The sequence below is a fragment of the Marmota marmota genome, unplaced genomic scaffold (genome assembly GCF_001458135.2).
Source record: "Marmota marmota marmota unplaced genomic scaffold, marMar, whole genome shotgun sequence".
Taxonomy (NCBI): Eukaryota; Metazoa; Chordata; class Mammalia; order Rodentia; family Sciuridae; genus Marmota; species Marmota marmota.
This window is the reverse complement of record NW_026000005.1, coordinates 25,754,931-25,774,048: the sequence shown is the minus strand read 5'-3', so window position 1 is coordinate 25,774,048 and position 19,118 is coordinate 25,754,931. Positions and strand designations below refer to the sequence as shown.

The 19,118-nt window shown below is 38.5% G+C and overlaps 1 protein-coding gene across 3 annotated transcripts in view; it reads left to right on the top strand.

Moving 5' to 3' along the window:
- The first annotated feature begins 10 nt into the window (after positions 1-10).
- The window catches only part of Mdh1b (malate dehydrogenase 1B), a 24,185-nt gene continuing 5,077 nt past the window's right edge, over positions 11-19,118 (top strand). The window contains exons 1-9 of one of the 3 annotated variants that reach the window (XM_048808406.1): positions 11-310; positions 4,519-4,631; positions 7,129-7,263; positions 7,460-7,602; positions 9,274-9,770; positions 13,041-13,182; positions 14,718-14,881; positions 16,752-16,891; positions 17,185-17,236. In XM_048808406.1, the coding sequence (XP_048664363.1) occupies positions 289-310; positions 4,519-4,631; positions 7,129-7,263; positions 7,460-7,602; positions 9,274-9,770; positions 13,041-13,182; positions 14,718-14,881; positions 16,752-16,891; positions 17,185-17,236 (1,408 nt within the window). In that variant the 5' untranslated portion in view covers positions 11-288. The remainder of the gene's footprint in view (positions 311-4,518; positions 4,632-7,128; positions 7,264-7,459; positions 7,603-9,273; positions 9,771-13,040; positions 13,183-14,717; positions 14,882-16,751; positions 16,892-17,184; positions 17,237-19,118) is intronic. The other 2 variants (XM_015481308.2, XM_048808407.1) reach the window with 2 other exon arrangements.

Here is a 19,118-nt window from a genome sequence, read left to right as displayed (position 1 = left end):
AGAAGGGTATGTTTTGGAGAGAAAAAAAAAGGCTACCAAAAAGAATGACTAGTTTTATTGAAGGCAGAGATGGAAACTAGGAGTGGAAGAAACCTCCGAGCTTATAAAGATAATATATGATCTTACACTGAAAGTAACCCATTCAAGTCACAACTTTGAACGCCCAACTATCTGGCTGGGCGGCCGAGTTCAATGCGGCAGCCTCAGACTGCGCCTGCGCCACTCTTGGCGGCGTGAGTTGCCCAGAAACCGTGCCGCCGCGGTCCCTATCTCTAGGTTTCTTTAAACATGGCCAAATTCGTGATTGCGGGTGAGTGATCCCCGCGCTCGCCCGCAGATGACTCAAAATACCAACAACTCTCCTCCCAAGTGTAGATTGCTCTTCTATCTTCGTTCCTAAATTCCACTCAATCTGACTTCTACTTTTGCCTCATATGGAAGCTGTCCCCTCCGAAGTTACCAGTGACTTTTACTAAAGCTGTCCGTCTTAGTCTTATTCAACTTCCTCAGTTCATTGAACACTGATCTTACTGGCTTGTATTTTAACAACTCCAGCCTCTACGGACCACCTCAGGCTTTCTTGTGCTTTTCAAAGAGTTTATTGGATTGTGACAGTTTGCCAAGCACAGCTGAACACAGGGAATACAGGTTTTTGGTTTGGGTTTTGGTTGGGGTTTTTTTGGGGGGGAGGGGGGCATTCTTCGGGGAGTATTCGTTCTCATGAGATAAAAGCACATAATGAAGTACTTTTGATATGGTGTGACTAATGTAATGAGGGAGTGGTACACTTACCTCTGGATGAATACACCCCAGATCTGGAGGTGGGGGTGGTAGTAATAGGGACCCAAGGAACTCACTAGGGGAACTGAGTTGTGAAGGTTTGGATAGGGAGGCCATTCCAGATAAAAGCAGAGGGTAGAGCCTCATGGTCTAATGGGGGACCTGAATGTGGGTCTTTGGGATTAGATCTACAGAAGCAAGAGACAATCTTACTTAGACAGGTAAGGGCAATTGTTTTGCACTTCCTATACACCTAGCAAACATGTTTGAACTGTGTCTTGAAACGAATGGGGAGTTCAAAAAAAGTTATGAAAATTTTTAGACAGGAGAATCCTAATAGGCTTGCATTTTAGGAAGTCCATCTTGGCAGCAATGCAAGGTGAGAGAGGGACTGAAGTGTGGACTGGCAGCAAAGAACCATGGAGGGGGTTTATATTGTACCTGTTTCCTCCTGTTCTCAGCAAGTTTCTTTCTTTTTTTAATTTGTTCGTTTTGAGAGTGTGGATTGAACCCAGGGACACTTTACCACTGAGCTACATCCCCAAGCCCTTTTAGAGACAGGCTCTCACTAAGTTGCTTAGGGCCTCAATAAATTGCTGAGGATGTTCTCTAACTAATGATCTTCCTGCCTTAGCCTCCCAAGTCAACTGGAATTACACGGGTGAGCCTTCAGCATGTTTCTTAAAAGAGTAGATTCCTCTTCTATTTTTATTCCTTCATTTCACTCAGTCTGTCTTTACTCAATCTGTATCATTATGGAAACTGCCCCACCAAAGTCACCAATGACTTTTACTAAAGCTGTTCATTCTTTGTCTTATTCAACTTCTTTGATACATTGAACACAATTGACATTTACCATCTGCCTAAAATCTATTTCCTTTGCTTCATTAAAAGAATATTTTTGAGCATTGACTATATGTTTGAAAGAGTGAAAATTTTACAGAAAGTGTTTTGTGTATGACAGTTGCAAGGCAGTGTTCTTCAGTAGTGGTGGCAAGGAATCTTAGGTAAGGGCTTCCCATAGGGAGCAATTTTAAACAGCTGAAAGATGAAAGTCACCTAGAAGAGAAGAGATAGGGTGGAGCAGAGCAATTTAAACATGGGTATCAGGGAGTGAGATAGGAGTGAGGAGAACTAATTTGGTGATACTTGAGAATATACAATTAGCATAAAATTGAAATAAGTTTAGTAGGACTGGAGCAAAGAGTAAGGAAGTGACTGTCTCAAGCTGAGGCCTGAGATAGATAATGTAGATTCTTCTGAGCCACATTTAGTAGTTTAGATTTTATCCAAAGTGACTGGAAGATTTTTGGAAAGGGAGAACATGCCTATTTGCCTTTTGCCTGTTTGACCATTATGGACATGGTGTGAGAGAGAAAGACTGAATGCCCACAGACAAATTAGGAGATTGGCACTATAGATCAGGAAAACATTGGTGGTAGCCTGCCCTAGCACCGTGGACAATGGAAATGGAGAGAAGTGAGAGATGGAAATGGAGAGAGATAAGGGAGGCAGAATCTATACAACTGATTGTCTAATTGTTTGGGGGAGATCGAGTAAGGGAGAAGAAATAATAAAAATTATTCCCAAGCAATAGTTTGGATAACTGGGTCTATTAGGAATCATTTGAAAAAATTGAGCAGAAGAATAGGCTTAATACTCCAGATAGTCTTAATATTCTTAAGTAATTGGGGAGATGGACATAAAAAGAACATAGGAGAAGGAGCACATTTGGTAGGGAGCTAGCATAGACATGTTGAGTACCTATAAGACATTTAGAAGGAGATGGGAGAATACTGGAGGATATATATAGACATCTAGGTAGGTATAGGGATAGGTCTGAGCTGAAAATACAGATTTCTACATGAAACCAAGGAAAAATACGTAGGGTACAAAGATAAGACATTTGAAGACTGATGTTTTTAATGGGTCAATAAGGGAATAAGGACCTGCAAAGTATAGAGAACAGCCAGAGAGATAGAAGGAAAACCTGCAGAATGTCCCATTATATTTAGTGTTTTCAAAGAATGGAGGAGGGTATCAGTAGTGAGGGCTCCTAAGGGTCAACAACAAGAAAAGGATTTTAAAAATACTAGGGCACAGATGACCCTAGTAACCGAGAGAACTGTCAGATAAGCTAGATGGCAGTGGGATGAGAACTAAATGAAAGTGGAGAATTGAGGGTGGCAAGTATGCAGTGTTTTTAAAAGAAGTTTTAATAGAAGGGCATATAGAACGTTGCATTTTTTAGCACACAAGAAACAACTTGAATATATGTATGTATGTCGTAAAGGGAGCATTAGAAACAGATAAGATTCTATCTGTGGAAGATAATCAGTTCAGCAAGGTTTCTTAGAGGGCAAAAGATGCAGTGATTCAAGTGGTAGGATTAGACAGAGAGAGGAGAAGGGATTCCTTTTTCATTGAAAAGGAGAAAGGAGGAAAGGAGGAGTCCAAATGCAGACTGGCTTGCAGGTGTGATGGCAGAAGTCTGAGGGATTTCCCCACTGAGTCCATTTTGTTTAGTTTGGTTTGGTTTTTATAAAGTAGAAAGCAAGGTGTCTATTACCATCATCAATGTTGTCAGTGTTCTCCTCCTTCCTCCTCCTCCTTCTGTTTATTTTTTCTTTGTTCTGATGCAGTTCTGGGGACTGAACCCAGGCCTCACATGTGCTCACACTCCACTACTGGGCCTCATCTCTAGCCCCTATCTTCTGATAGTGCAGAGAAACTGTGGGGTTGGGGAAGAGATTTGGAGGAAATGGACATAATTTGGAATAGTCACTGTGGAGAACAGAAATGAGTGCTTGTAAGGGAAGCAGAAAGCTCACCAGGCAGAGTTGAGGGCTAATAAAGTCTGGTGACCATGAATTTATAATGTTGTCCCTCTGCTTGGTTCCACCATGTTTCTCCAGTGGTGACTAGCAAATGGGACCCAGGCACAGAGAAGGCAGGTAATTGAGTTCATTGAAGGTGAAGGACTTTTACCAAGCTGATTTCCTGGGACAGAAGGCCCAGATTATTCAAATCATGAGCCTTAGAATGATGGGCAAGGTATTTGAACTAGACAGAGAGGCTAATGGACAGATGGAGCTTGATAACTTGGGAGTTCCCATGCTGTTGACGAACTAGTGACTGGAATTAATTAAGGGAGAATGTTACAAAGAAGTTTCAGCACCTGTTACCTGTGCCTCCTGCTCTGTCTTAAACCCATACCAATTTCCTATGGTGGATTTAACCCATTAATGACTGCAAAATGTGTGTCTGAAACCCTTATATAGCACATGAACTTGAGATTTACATATCAAACTGCTGGTTGTGCCCACTTAAATACATTACAGATATCTCCAACTACACGTGTCTGAAATTAAACTTCTTATCCATAATTTATCTCTAGTAAAGCCACAATCCTCTATCCAAATCAGAAAATAAAAGTTATCCCACACTCTTCTGTTTCCCTCAGTTTCTCCCTCCCCTCTAACTGTGGGTCACACATGAAATCCACAGGTGCCCTCCCTCATTACCACTCCTCACCCTTTGGCTTTGAGTGGCTTCTGGTGATTAGTTCATTGCTTAATTGATAGTACTTAGCAGCCTCTTAATATAATACAATAAAAATCAGAAATTTATGTCATAGCAGTTTATACTATAATTTTGTTATAAAATTATAACTATGGTTAATTCCATAATTTCATGATAATTTCTGTGTGATAAAAGAAAACATTTGAACTCTCTTAGGTAGAGCAGACTGTCCATATTATGCAAAAACAGAACTTCTGGCAGACTATTTACAGAAGAATCTTCCTGATTTTCAGATATATAAAATTACACAACATCCTGATGTTTGGGAGGTAAAATGCCTTTTTTTCTTCTTCTTCTTCTTCTTGTTTGTCTTTTTAAGAAGACTTGAACCCAGGACCTCCCATGTGCTTAATTTGTTAAACTTGTATGTGCATAAAATTACATTTTAATTTGATTAAATATTAGTTAGTGTATCATATTGACCTCCAGTAAAAAGTGTTCATGTACTAATGATGTTTGAATACTATAAAACGAGCTCTTACTTATCAGTCTCAAAACATCATTGCTTTTTCCATAATACCTAGTAGAACAAATGAAACCTAACCATAAGTAGAATAAGTTTGGCTCTTCCATCACTAGCCCAACCAAGAATTCAGCTAGCTTAAATTACACTTGTTAACTGTACATTTTCTTCCAATGCTTAATGGATAGTATTTAGCAGCCTCTTAATATAGCTGATTCTTAATAGGAGGAGGACTTATTTATTTGAAATACCCATATTTGTGACTGAGTTGCCTCATAAGCAGACTTTGAGAAGAAGCTTTGGGTGCTTTGGTTATGAAGATAGAAGCTGGACTCAATGGCATCCTCTTTATACACCCATTATGCCTTTGGACCCATATGATCCATGTAATAATTTATGCCATCTAGTAATCGGTCCTCCAGGATTCTGGTTGATGTCTTTCCCCAGAGAAACTTTTCAGGAGTAATATTAGTCAAATGACCTATATTTTCAACTGCACATAGTTTTCAGAGCCAAACTGACTCTTGTCACCTCTCTTCTCTACTATCCATATATATTCCCTTCATCCTCTACTGGTGTAGGAGACTTATTAGGTGTGGTGACCTAATCTGTGTCCTTAAGGGATCTGATTCCTAGTCCATTTTCAAGATAGAATTGGTACACTTTTTCTTTTACTGTCAAAATCAAGCAGGGAAATAACAAAGACACCCCAGTGGAACCTAGATCCTAAATATTCTTTACTGCTTATGCTGGGGAATGGCTGCTCTGTATGCTCATCATCAGCAGGGTAATTATTCCTTCAAGCATGGCAACTCCTCTCCTTGCCTGCTGCTTGGCACAGGAGCTCAATGTGACTAATGGAAGCTATAGCTTAAATTTAGTGGTACTCTTCCTGTTTCCCTTGATAAAAACAGTCTCCCTTTAGGATTTAGAATCTCACACAGTCTAGAATAATAGAGTCTATGGAAGCACAGGTTACCCAAGTGGGTCCCTGGGGGTGATGGTAAGCAGGATCACTCTTAATTCTACTCCTTGGTTCCTGGATTCAGGTATTCTACATATTAGGGCAAAACATTACATTGATTTATGATGTGTATAACATCCTGAAAGAGATGCCCCATCCTTCCAAGATATCGGTCTTTAAGCTAGCACCTGTACCTTTGGTGGCCTGTCCTGCCCTCTGTTATTCTGGGTGATATGTTATATGATAAGGGCTGTGGAACCCATGGTTACATGCTAAATACTGCATCTCTGCTGTAAACTGAGTCCTTTCATTCAAAGTAATTTTGCAAGCCCTAATCCATACTGGTCAAAGATCTAAGAGTAGAAAAGGGAGTTATTTACCCAGAATACATGTAAATGCAATTCTAAATAAATCATTACTCTCTTTAGGGTGATAGGAGTTCAGTGTGATCAATTTGCTGTGAAAGCGCATTGGTCTTTGTTGCTGAACATTTAGCAGCACAATAACTAGGTAGACTTTACTGAGTGGCAGCCCATTCTCTTGAGCTATTGTATAACTTCTCTCTTCTGTGAGCAGACTGCAACTGTTATTTCATCCCCTGGCGTTAGTTATAGTATTTCTTTAACAGTAGATGTTTTCTTCTGCCTTCTCAGATCTTTGTTTTTTGGGTTTTTTTTGAACTGGGATTGAACCTAGGAGCACTTAACAACTGAGCCACATCCCTATCCCTTTAAGACAGGATCTCCCTAAGTTTCTTAGGGCCTCACTAAGTTGCTGAGGCTGGCTTTGAGCTTGCTATCCTCCTGCCTCAGCCTCCCAAGCCCCTGGATTACAGGTATGCACCACTCTGCCCAGCTTTCTCAGATCTTATCATTGGGAGGCCTAGTATACATAAACCAGAAAATGGTAATTTAAGCTTTTTCTGATAAATATTAGCAGATACTCCCAAGTGACTTTTAGCTTATTCAGTCTGAACCATATAAACAATGTTCACAGAAAATAAATATCAAAATTTATGTGTCCCTAAAACTGGAAGTAGGTCATATATAAGAAGAATACAGAGGAAATAAGTCACTTTTAAAAAATAAGTCTAATTAGAACATCTGGCCTCTCTTTAAGTTAAAAATTTGTACTCCAGGTTTCCAAAAGACTAACTTTCAGTAATTTTATTTGACTAATTAATTTGAAGATTTATTCTTTCTTTTTTATTAATTTGTGACTTAAATCATCATTATTTTTCTATACTTACTTTTTACTGTTTAAAGATATCCAAATTGGTATTGAATTGAATTCTTGGGCAGATCTAATATATGATTTTTCTTGGAGTGTTATTCAACAGGAATGGCTGAAAGGTGTGTGTGAAAAGAATAAGTGGAATCACAAAAAGTCTCCCATTATCTGGAGAGAGCTGCTGGATCGTGGAGGAAAGGGTTTGCTTTTGGGAGGATATAATGAGTTCCTGGAGCATGCTCAGGTGCATAAATTAACTTGTCTATTCAAAAAATATATCATTGTATTACATTATTATATGTTTTAAATGTTTTATTTTCAGGATATTCTGTCTTCTCTCTTTCTAGTCTATTTTGAGTTAGAACAAAAATTTTCCATTATGACCATTATTGGGTGATGATCTATTTTCTGAGGTAGACTTTTTCATTCTCCATGTTTAGCTTTACTATGATGTCACCTCTAACATGATGACTGAGCTAATGATGGTAATTGCTCAAGAGAACCTGGAGGCACATATAGAAAAAGAGCTGGAGAAGGAAACCCAGAAAGATCTCATCAGCCCCTTGCAGGTCTGGATCACCAGGTGAGATAGTCAAACACTAGGATTTAGGAGATTGGCTTTTATTTTTAGAAAGAACAATGAGATGGGATTAATTTCATGATGGAAGAATACCTGAATATCAAGTTTGAGATGTGTGTTGGGAGCATGCATGCACATTTATGGTTAGATATGTGTGTGTGTCCTCCATTGTAACCCCATGTATGAGTTCTAGATTTCACACATATGCGTGCATACACACACATGCACACACACTCACTTAACTGTATAGTATGACTGCTTTGCCAGATTTCTGTCTCTGGCACTGGTCCTCTCTAACCATTGCCACTTGCTAGGTTTCCTTGGTTCCTCCTCTTGTGCTCCCCTTCTGTATCCCCACTCCCCTCACTTTATTTCTTCTTCTTTTTTTTCCTTCTCAAGTTTGCTTGCCATTGCTCCCAGTCTGGGACACATCCAGTCTTTGCTGTCACTGTCTCTCTTTCTTTGATTTGATTTAATTTGATTTTTATTGGTGCATTATAGCTTTGCATAATAATGGCATTCATTGTGATACATTCATACATGCACAATTCACATTTTAGTCTGTTTAATTCTCTTGTGTCCTCCTTTCCCCCTCCCCAGCCCCTTCCTCTAGTCTACTGGTCTCCCTTCTATGTTCATGAGATCCCTTTTATTTCCTTTTCCTCTCAAGCTTCCACATACGAGAGCAAACATACAACCCTTGACTTTTTGAGTCTGACTAATCTCACTTAGCATAATGTTCTCCAGTTCCATCCATCTGTACTCTCTCTCGTTCATCTCTGTATTGTCTCTGTCTTTCTTGCTCTCTCCCTCTCCCCCTCTCCTTTCCCCACCCCTCAGTCTGACTCTCACATTATCCTTCTGTAGAGTAAGAGGTATGTGTGTACCTAACATGTGCACTTACTTTAAAGATGATTTTTTTTGAAATATTATAAATACTCAAAGAATTGAAAATTGTTTAGTAAACATCTATGATCCTATAACCCAGCTTTAATAAATGCCACATCTAAAGAGCATCAAAATGATATAGATACTGTTGAAACTCCTGTTGCACCCCTCCCCAAGCCCGTTGTGAACACCAGAAATTCTCAGATGCAATTCCAAACTCCCTACAGTTGATTATCACAGAAATAGAAGACCCAGATACTTGCAAAATACAGTTAAAAAGATACCATACACAGCCTGTGTTGATCCTAGCCATTTTTATAAGGATTTGTCTTTGTGGAAATTTGGAAAAGATGGTCCTTTCTAAAAAGAAAAAAAAAAGTCATTACTTTATAGATAAGTGTATAAAATTTTAAAAAGCTGTGGCTAACTGAAACTTAGGTCTTTTTCTTTTAAGAAGAAATGTAAACGTGTAATTGAAATTGTGTGATATATCTCTTTGAAATTTTGCTTTCTGCATATGGGGAATTCTGTTTTATTTGAAAAACATACTACACAGGTACATGTCTTACTTGAGATTGTTTTCAGATACCCAGAGCAAGGGGTTATTAATGAAAATTTTATTGTTCTATTTCCAATTTTTAGCCTTCAAAATGTCTGTGAAGCTGTAGAATGCTTAAAAAATATTAAATCGTCCCACAATGCAAATGCAGAAATGTCTATTAAGAATAAATGCTTAAGAGGGCAAAGGATCTAACCATTCACAATTCAACTCTGCATTTTTATCAGTGCAACCTCTCCTGCCTGCTACAACCTCCTTCCCATACTGATGAGTGGTGAAGTGTTTGGGATGCAGACGGAAATTAGCCTAACTCTGTTTGACAAGGAGCAGTCGGAAGAACTACTCAAAAGCCTGGTGATGGAGACCCAGGACCTGGCGTCGCCTGTCCTGCGCAGTGTCTCTAGCTGTACTACGGAGAAATACGCCTTCCACCAGGCCCATGTGGTCATCGTCCTTGACGACAGCACCGAGGAGGAGGTGTATGGTCTGGAAGAGTGCCTGAGAAGCAAGGTGCCACTGTGTCGTCTCTACGGGCACCTGATTGAGAAAAATGCTCACGAATCTGTCAGGGTTATTGTGGGAGGAAAAACCTTTGTGAATCTTAAAACGGTCTTGCTTATGATGAATGCCCCAAGCATCGCTCACAACATTATCGCGGTGGCTCTGGGGGTGGAAGGCCAAGCCAAAGCGGCAGTAGCCAGAAAATTGAAAACAACTGCTTCATGTGAGTGAACTCCTGCTGATGTTTGTGTTTGTGCTTTGAAACAACAGGATTTCAAGCAGCTAGGAAGAAGGTGCATCCCCTTGGATAGCTAGAATAAAAGTAGAAAGTAGATACTAACAACTTATTTAACTACAGTAGTCCAACTACAGTAGTCTGCCTTAGTTAGGGGATATATTCTAGGACCCCCAGTGAGTGCCTGAAACCACATATAGTACTAGACCCTACATATATTGTTTATTTCTATATGTACATACTTGATGAGGTGTAATTTACAAAATAGGAACAGTAAAAAATTAACAATAATAACTAATGATAATATAGAATAATTATAACAATATATTATAATAAAAGTTCTCCAAAACATGAATTATTTCTGGAATTTTCCATTTAGTATTTTTAGACTGTAGTTCATTGAGAGAAACTGAAGTCATGAAAAGTAAAATCTTGGATAACAGAGACAACTGTACTGGGCATTTTTTTTTTTTAACCAGCTTTTACAATTGACCTGGTCCTTCATTATAAAAAACTAACGAACATGGGCTGGGGTTGTAGCTCAGTGATGGAACGCTTGCCTATCATGTGTAAAGCACTGGGTTCAATTCTCAGCACCTCATATAAATAAATAAAATAAAATAAATTAATGAACAGATATTTGATATAAGGCCTATACTAGTCAAATAATAATTTGAAGCCTAATATTCAATTTTTCCTCAATAATGGTCAATTGAGGTAATCAATGCTTAAAAAAATTTAGAGCTATGTTAAAATGGCTTTGCCCCACTTCCCATCCATGTGACCTTGAGCAAACATGCTGTTCCTCAGTTTCCTCATATGTAAAATGAGGATGTTAACAGCACCTCCCTCTCAGAATAGATGTAAGGATACAATGAGATAATATTTCTAAAGTACCTGTGTGCAAGAATACCTGGCACATGGTAACATTTGCAAGGATGTTTAACTTTATCAGTAGGCTTATAATATCTGGTCAGTGCTCCCATTATCTTTGAACTGGTAGACATCAGAACCATCTGAAGATGAAACTGGATCACAAAATGGATGGTTATATTTTCAAGGCAACAACACATCTGACATATTTTAGTTCTTTGTGCCCAGAGATGGAGCAGTTGCAACACTGAGAATGGAAGGAGGCACAAGACTTTATAAGAATGAAACACAAGGAAGTGTGAACCTGGAATGCCTAAACCAGGCCATGGAAGACTTGAATGAGCCCCTGATATTAGAGTCTGTGCTGCTTTATCTGTTTATTCCCAGTGAAACCCCAGGAAGTATAACTCCTTGTATTCTTGTATACATATCTTTAGTATCTAACCTCCATGATAAAACTCAACCAGACAAATGCTAAAATTATTCAATAGGAAATGAAACATTTCCTAACCATTTTATCTCTGTCATTGACCTTATAGTTATATATGTAGACACTGATTTATCACAAAAGATTCATAATACACTGATGAAAAATGTCAAGAAGAGGCAGTGATAGAAAATTTTAAATGAGGCATATGTGTTGGGGGCTGGTAGCCTAGGCTTTCAACTAGAAAGGTGCTGTCTTGTGGGTCTGCTGGTGCCATAATTATAAGTTCTGCTCTACTTAAAGCAAATAAGCATGTGATGAGCAGAAAGAAATAAAAATAGAGGAAAGCCAGGAAGAGGAAGGAGAAACATTAGAGAAATAGTAATTGAAGTGGAATTGTCAGTGAAACAACAAGGAGAACCCAGTAAAAGTAAAAACACTTAAGCAAAATGATGTGAAAGAGGGAAACCACTAAGGAAATCATTCAGGGATCGTTGCAGCTGCCAAGAGAGTGGCAAACCTTTCCTTAAAACCAGGTTCAGCGTATCCCTAAGTTCAGTTCACACGTTCTCGGACCATGTGTAGTCTTAATTGGTACTCCTGTGTTACAAGTGATAGAAAGTCAACTCAAAGTGCCTGAAGTGATAGTTTTTTTTTTTTTTAAGGCATAGCTGAACACTGCAGCTCCAATGATGACATCAGGATCGCTGGTCTCTTTTTCTGGCTGATCCTTCAGTTAGTTTTACTGTAAGGTAGGCTCTAAGGTGTAGCAACATGGCCACTGGCATCCTCAACTCACAAGTTCATGACTTACCTAACCAGTAGAAAGAGGACTTTCTTCCTTGCTGGTTTGTACAAAAAGACTACAAACTTATTGGCCAGGTTCAGACCACATGCCTATCTCTGAATCAGTCACTGTGTCCAAGAGAGTAGAATCTGGATCTCATGTCTATTGCTGGATCTAAGAAATAACAACAGCCCCATCCAAACCATATGGACTGAGACTGAAGAAAGGGTAATTATTTAAAGAAAACCCAGGATACTGTTAAAGAAAAAAAGAAGGAGGAAGAGAGACAAAAAGCAGCAGATGTTCACTAATTTTCTGAATCATAATTTAGGGTTTTTAGAGCTATAAAGAGACTCAGAGCCATAAGAAAAATGAGACCCAGTGAGATTAAAAGTCTTCTTTAATCTCTAAGAAGAAAATCTACCTTATGTTTACCTGGGGCTAGAGAATAATTTTCCTGTGTGGATCATGAACTCCAAAGCCTGACTACCTACCCTACCCAAGCTCCTACATCATACAGCTAATGGATGGACCCAAGTGCATATTATAAGATCTCTTGGGAGTAGGGCAGTGAAGGGAGAAGTAGCTATTCCAACGTCATGAGCCATTTCGGTATAAAAGAGAATGTCAGAGGATGAGATAGGCATTGATGGGAGTCTACTTGAGTTCCATTCCCACCTTCTTCTTCCCTGCCTGTCTCTTGCTAGAGATCCAGGACCAACCCCAGTGATATAATTTTCAGTAGCAGTTTCTTTCAGGGAACTTTCAGTATTCCTTGATTTTAATCATATACCACACCTTCACAGAGCATTATTAGTGATTGCCAAGTGCTGATAATTAGGGAGATGATCCACACCTTTTGCAATATACTCTCCAGTTTATTTATTTTTTATTTATTTTTTGGGACACAATATCTTTATTATTTATTTATTTATTTTTATGTGGTGTTAAGGATCGAACCCAGGGCCTCACATGTGCTAGGTGAGTGCTCTACCGCTGAGCCACAACCCCAGCCCCCTCCAGTTTATTTTACAGCCAATGGAGCATTCTAAAATAGACAAAAGTAGGATTCAGGTAATTTTTTATATTAATATTATATAATGTTATGTTAATATATTTGTATTAATGTTGTGATATTATTTATTATGATTATTTTTATTTTTATTCCCAGGCATCAAAGATGTGATAATTTGGGGTAATATCAGTGGAAATAACTATGTTGATCTGAGGAAAACACGGGTTTACAAATATGACAGTGCCATTTGGGGACCTCCTGAATTTTCTCGCCCTGTTTTAGATGTGATTTTTGATAGGTACAGTATATTTTTAAGTGATGTATACCAACAATGTTAAATAAATGTATGATAGTTGTTACTTTCTTTAGAAGCATCCATAAATCTTTGTGCAAAATTAACTCATATTTTTACTCATATTTGTTCATGCTTTCTTTTAAGGCAAACATAGAAAATTCTACAGAATATCATCAAGTTGCTCCCAATCCTAATTTTTTTTAAAGAGAGAGAGAGAGACAGAGAGAGAGAGAATTTCAATATTTATTTTTCAGTTTTCGGCGGACCAACATCTTTCTTTGTATGTGGTGCTGAGTATCGATCCCAGGCCGCACGCATGCCAGGCGAGCACGCTACCACTTGAGCCACATCCCCAGCCCCTCCCAATCCTAATTTATTTGATTTTGAAATTATGATTTTTATGTCAGATGATCCTTAAAGTAGTTTATTTACGTCATTAAACTTATCTCTAAAACAAATATATGTAAAGGTAATCTTATTTAGTGTAAAGACAGATATATATCCAAGTTTAAATTATTTGAGGCATTTTAAGAAAGAGGAATTAAAGATAATAAGCAAACCAGGCCATGCTGGGTATTGTGTCCCAATAGAGGCAGAACTGAGAGGTGGTGAGGCACATAATCCCAGGATCAAGCTGCTTGGGTTGGAACTCTCAGCCACCTATCAGCTGTGTGGCTTTTGAGAAATCACTTAATCTCTTTATGCCTTAGTTTCTCCATCTGCAAAATGGAAACAGTAACATGAGATAGCCCATACAGGAATGCTAGGAACATGAAATGGATTAATCCAGGTAAAGCACAAGAAACACCAGCATTGTGATGAGGCAGAAGAGGAGACACCAGCAGGAGTGCCTTTGAAGCATTTTTCTAAACTCTACAACACTTTCCCAGTTGTCTCATATCCTTTCCATTTCCCCTCACTTTCCCCTCCTCACAACCTAGGAACTTGGTCTGTGTCTTGGAATGATGTGTCCCCGGTTTGCCCTTCTGGAGCCAGATTTCTCTTGTGTGCTGCCTACACAGGGCCAGTGTTGCATGGAGCTGTGTCATGTGCTAACCCATTAGCAGGGGCAGCCTTTTAGCACTCGTTCTAGCCAAGCTAGGCTATTCCCTGAGTTTAGATTCAGATCATAAAAACATAATTATTCCCTAAATCTCAAGATGAATAATTCAGTGCTTCATGAAATTGTTTTATTTTAAATGAAGGATATCACTGGTTCCAAAATAACATCTACATAGAATAAATTCTTTGTAATGAAAGTAATTTTCCCTGCAGTATTTGGCCACTTTTCTGTGTTCCATATTCATATTATCATGGTGTTAGTTTGAAATTTTGGGATTCCTTTCTGCTATGCTTGATTATTTTTCCATCAACTTTTTATGGGGACTGAAGTCAGTTGAAGAAAGGGCATATGAAGTCATATTTCAGTCTTGAGTATGTATATAATTCCTAGTACTTAGTTTCATTGAACCAGAGAATATCTTTTGTAATTTGCATTCCTCTCTCCATTGTAAAATCGTTTCTTTTTCTCCTTACAGTGAGTGGGTAAAAAGAGAATTTGTGATGACCATTAAAAGTTTGACCTCCACGGGAAAACAATTTGGACGCATTTTAGCTTCACACAGTATAGCCACTACGTTGAAATATTGGTACCATGGCTCACCACCTGGGGAGATTGTGTCTTTAGGAGTACTGAGTGAAGGTAAATCTGGGTTTTTCATTTCTTGTAATATTTAAAAACCTCTTGTCTAGGTCTTAAAATGGTCTATAACCTCTGTGAACTTTTATGTTACCATAATTCATTGTACAGTTATTCATTAAAAAACTTGACAATATTTTGTATGACTGCACTGGAAACACATTAGGAATTTACCTGGCATCTTCCTTGGAAATCTACAGTAAAGGACAGCCAGACACACTCAGTTTTATGAAGGCAAGAAAGGGAAAGCAAAGTCAGTTCTAGGCTGGGAACAGAAAGAAACAGGGCATCTTCATAATGGACATCTTCACTACAGGAAGCCACAAAGTCTGAATGATGCTGAACTGGAAGACAAGAGTGAGAAGAGCACTGGTTATGGGAAGCCCTGGGAAGAAAGATGCAGAGTAGGATACAAATGAGTGCAAGAGGACCAGGCAGCACTAGAATGTGAAAAGGTTGCTCTCTGTCCACAAATACTAAGTAGAAATGTCAACAGCCTTAATGTTTTAATCTACTAAAACCTATTTAGCAGATAAACACTAGCTAAAACCATCTTCTGTCATTTTTACAAAACAGGAAAGAGAATAGCTAATATTCTGTCCTCTATAGTTCTACCTAAAGCATGTCTTCCCTTTGTGTTTTCCTGTCTCCCTTAGCAAGCTTATTTTCTTCAATGGTATGGGCCAGGGATCCTCTGCTGAGTTCTAGCCTACCAAATATGGCTACCTGTTTAGCAGGTAACTATGCTGTCACACGTAACACAACCCAACGTACACCAAACTGAACTTACTGTCTTCCTTCCCAATCTGATCTACCTCTTGCATTCCTTGTGTTATTAGCAGAATCATCACCATCTTCCACCTTGTACCAGTGACTTCAGTGCATTTTGAAGACATCTCTCCAAATTCCCCATGTCAGAATTAATCTGTCTTCTCCTCTATACTCATGTAGTATTCCGTTCATCTGTCAGAGAGCATATTGTAGTCTGCCTTTTTAGTTATATATGTATCCTTTACTTGAGAATCTGCACTCTGAGGGCAGGGGCTTTGTCTGGGTCATCTTTCTACACCTTCCTATAGGAGCATTTTGTATGGAAAACACTCAGTGAATCTTATTCAATTGAGGTTAAGATTCATGAACATTGCCACAGTGTGATTTTAAATCATTGTATGTGACTTTGTAGGAAAATGGGTACTTAAAACGCTTTATTTATAGAAATAAAGTTGAATTAATCTCTAGGAATTTCATTCAAAAATGAAAGTGGGAAGAAGATATCCTAGTGACTACATTTTCAGTGTCCAGAATGGCAGGAATCATTTTCTTATTTGAGGCATCAAAGAAAGGTAGCCATCTTATCTGAATGGTGCTCAATTAGTAATAAAGAATGTCAATCTTTTTATAGAGAGCACATTCAAATGAGGTCCTGGAAACTGCAAGGAAATAGCCAACTTTCCTGCCCACTTCTTTCCTTTCCCTGTCCTTCTACCCTGGCAATAAGACAGCCATCGTAGGCTAGAAGACTGGAAGACCAGATTGGACAAATGACTTTGCTCATGGGCTTTATAGGGAGCCATGGAAAAGTTGTAGGAAACAGATACAAAGAATCCAGGCAAGATTTAGAAAGGAAAGAGTGCATTAACCCTTGGGATAGGAGATCTCGAACTAGAGATGGGAGTACTATCAGCACTTAAACAGGTGCTCAGCCAATACTTAGAAAGTGAGTGCTTCAGTCCTCCTTGAGGAATTTCTAGAAATTTAGTTCACCATTCTCATTATAAGTTGTCTATTATGTGTGTCCTTTTCTATAACCCTTAATAGGGTTTGTTTTTCTGAATGCTTTTGTTTTGCCTTTCTTTGTATCTACTCACTACAGGCCAGTTTGGTATTCCCGAAGGGATTGTCTTTTCTATGCCTGTGAAATTTGAGAATGGAACATGGGTGGTTCTTACAGATCTCCCAGATGTTGAAATAAGTCAACAAATAATGACCAGAATGACAAGTGATCTAATTCAGGTAATGCCAGAGTACATTCAAGGAAACTGACTTTGACAGTGCTGAAACTGATTCCCCCAGGGCAAAGCATACATTGGTTTTCTGTGGGTTCAGTTTGTACCATATTCCTAAAAATAATGAGGCAATGAAAGTTTGAAGAAATCTGCAGAAGAACACTACTCATCTGATTATATAACGTCTGGTATGTTAAAAATACCATTTATTTAACATGAAAAATCAAAGCATTTTTCTCTTTAAATAATAAGTAAGTAAGTATGGTCATTTAATTCTCTGATTATAAAATTTGTCAACAGGAGAAACTTGTTGCACTTGGAGACATGCTGACTTTTCAGCCATATCATTCAGGTAACCTCTTGAATGTGGTGTTGTGTTGCACTGCTATTAAAAAGTATTAAATACTTGTTACAACAATTACTGTTAATATAGATGACTCTAATCCATGTTTTATTATTTTTAAACCAAATTATTGACAAAATAAACTGCCACGTTCAGTATATCTTTTGAAATAAAACAGAAGAATGATAAGAAAATCATATCTTTAAAATGCCATGACCTTATAACTTTGGGGAATAATATATTAATTAGTTTTTGAGAACTACTATAACAAACTACCACAAACTGTGTGACTTAAAACAATAGGAACTTATTTGCTTACAGTCAAAGGACTGGAACACCTAAATTCAGCCATCAGTAGAGCCATGTTCCCTTTGAAGGCTCTAGGAAGAATTTTCCTTACCTCTTCTAGCTTCTGATCCAACACTTGGTGTTCTTGGCTTGTAGCTGTACCACTCTAATCCCTGACTTTCCTTGTATGTGTGTCTTCCTTTTGTGTGTTTGTTTCTAAGTCTGTCTTTCCTTATGAGGACGCCAGTCATTGCATTTAGGACTCACCCTAATCCAGTAAGTCCACATCTTAGATTGATTATATCTTCTAAGACCCTATTTTCAAATAAAGTCACATTCACAGGGGTTAGAACTGCAACATACCTTTTTGGAAACATAAGTTAAACCACACCACCATATTTACTTTTAGATAACTTAATTTAAACTCAGGAAATTTCAATAAGCTTATTTTTTTCATTGATATTTTCTCTAATCAGAAACTCATAAGAAGTGCTGTCATCTCTCTTTTCTTCCTTTACTTTAGAGAAAATCCCACCTTATCTGTGGAAATAGGCATGTAGAAATAAATTAATGTACATGAAGAGCTTTAGCCAAATGTTTTTTGGAGTCCAACATTTTCTTCCACTATCACTTATGGATTACCAACTGTAAGTCAGTGCTAGGAGCTAGAAATACATAATAGATACAGTAGACATGATCTTGCTCTCTTGGAACCTACAGTCCACTAAGGGGCCACATGTATAAATGACTCCATTGTGGTACATCTTAGGAATGAGAAGTACAGAGTGCTGTGCTGTGAGAGGCTTGGGGATAAAAGGAAAGAACTTGAAGCAGAAAAGCAAAGATCAGCTTGTTTGGAAAAAAAACTGCGAAAAAGCTTATGTGGCTAAAACCTAAAGAGGTGGTACGGAGAGAGCCATAAGGTGTGGACCCAAGAGCTGTGGGAGGCTTCTGGGTAGAGAATAACATGATCATGAGCAGGTAGCAGAGGAGCATGAGAGAGGGGTAGTTGAGAGAAGGATGAGCCCCTGGAATTGCTCATGTGGGGATTCGTTTGGAAAATGGGCTGGAATAAGGCAAGGCTGTCTGCAAAAAGACTGGTGTTAGGAGGTGGCACAGTGACATGAGGAAGAGAGCTTTACAGCCAAGACTAGAGGCAAAGCAATTGGAGAGATCTTTAGATGTGATTATCAAGATTTGATGATGGGTTGGCTCTGAGGAGTCCCAGAGGACTCTGGCTTCTTTTGGTTAAACAACTCGTGGATTTCCTGAAAGGTTTGGGAATTCAGAAGCGATTCTGACCGTTGGTCAAGTAAGAAGCAGTCCAAACCAAGCAGCCCAGAGCAGAGGTGGAAAGTGCAGGCACAGAGGGTTGTGTAGAACTCTTATTCCCAGAATTTAGAGGCTTTCTGGGTGGCTTTCTGCATTTGGCAGACTAGAACTCAAATTCCTTTTATTAGAGAGGGCTATAAAACTGTTGTCCTAAATTTGACTCCATTGACTTGTAGCTGGTCCTACATTTCCCATCTATATTTGCCTTATAGAAAGTCTTGAAAAAGAAAATGACCTGATAATATGCTGTGTTCTTATAAACAAAGGTCAA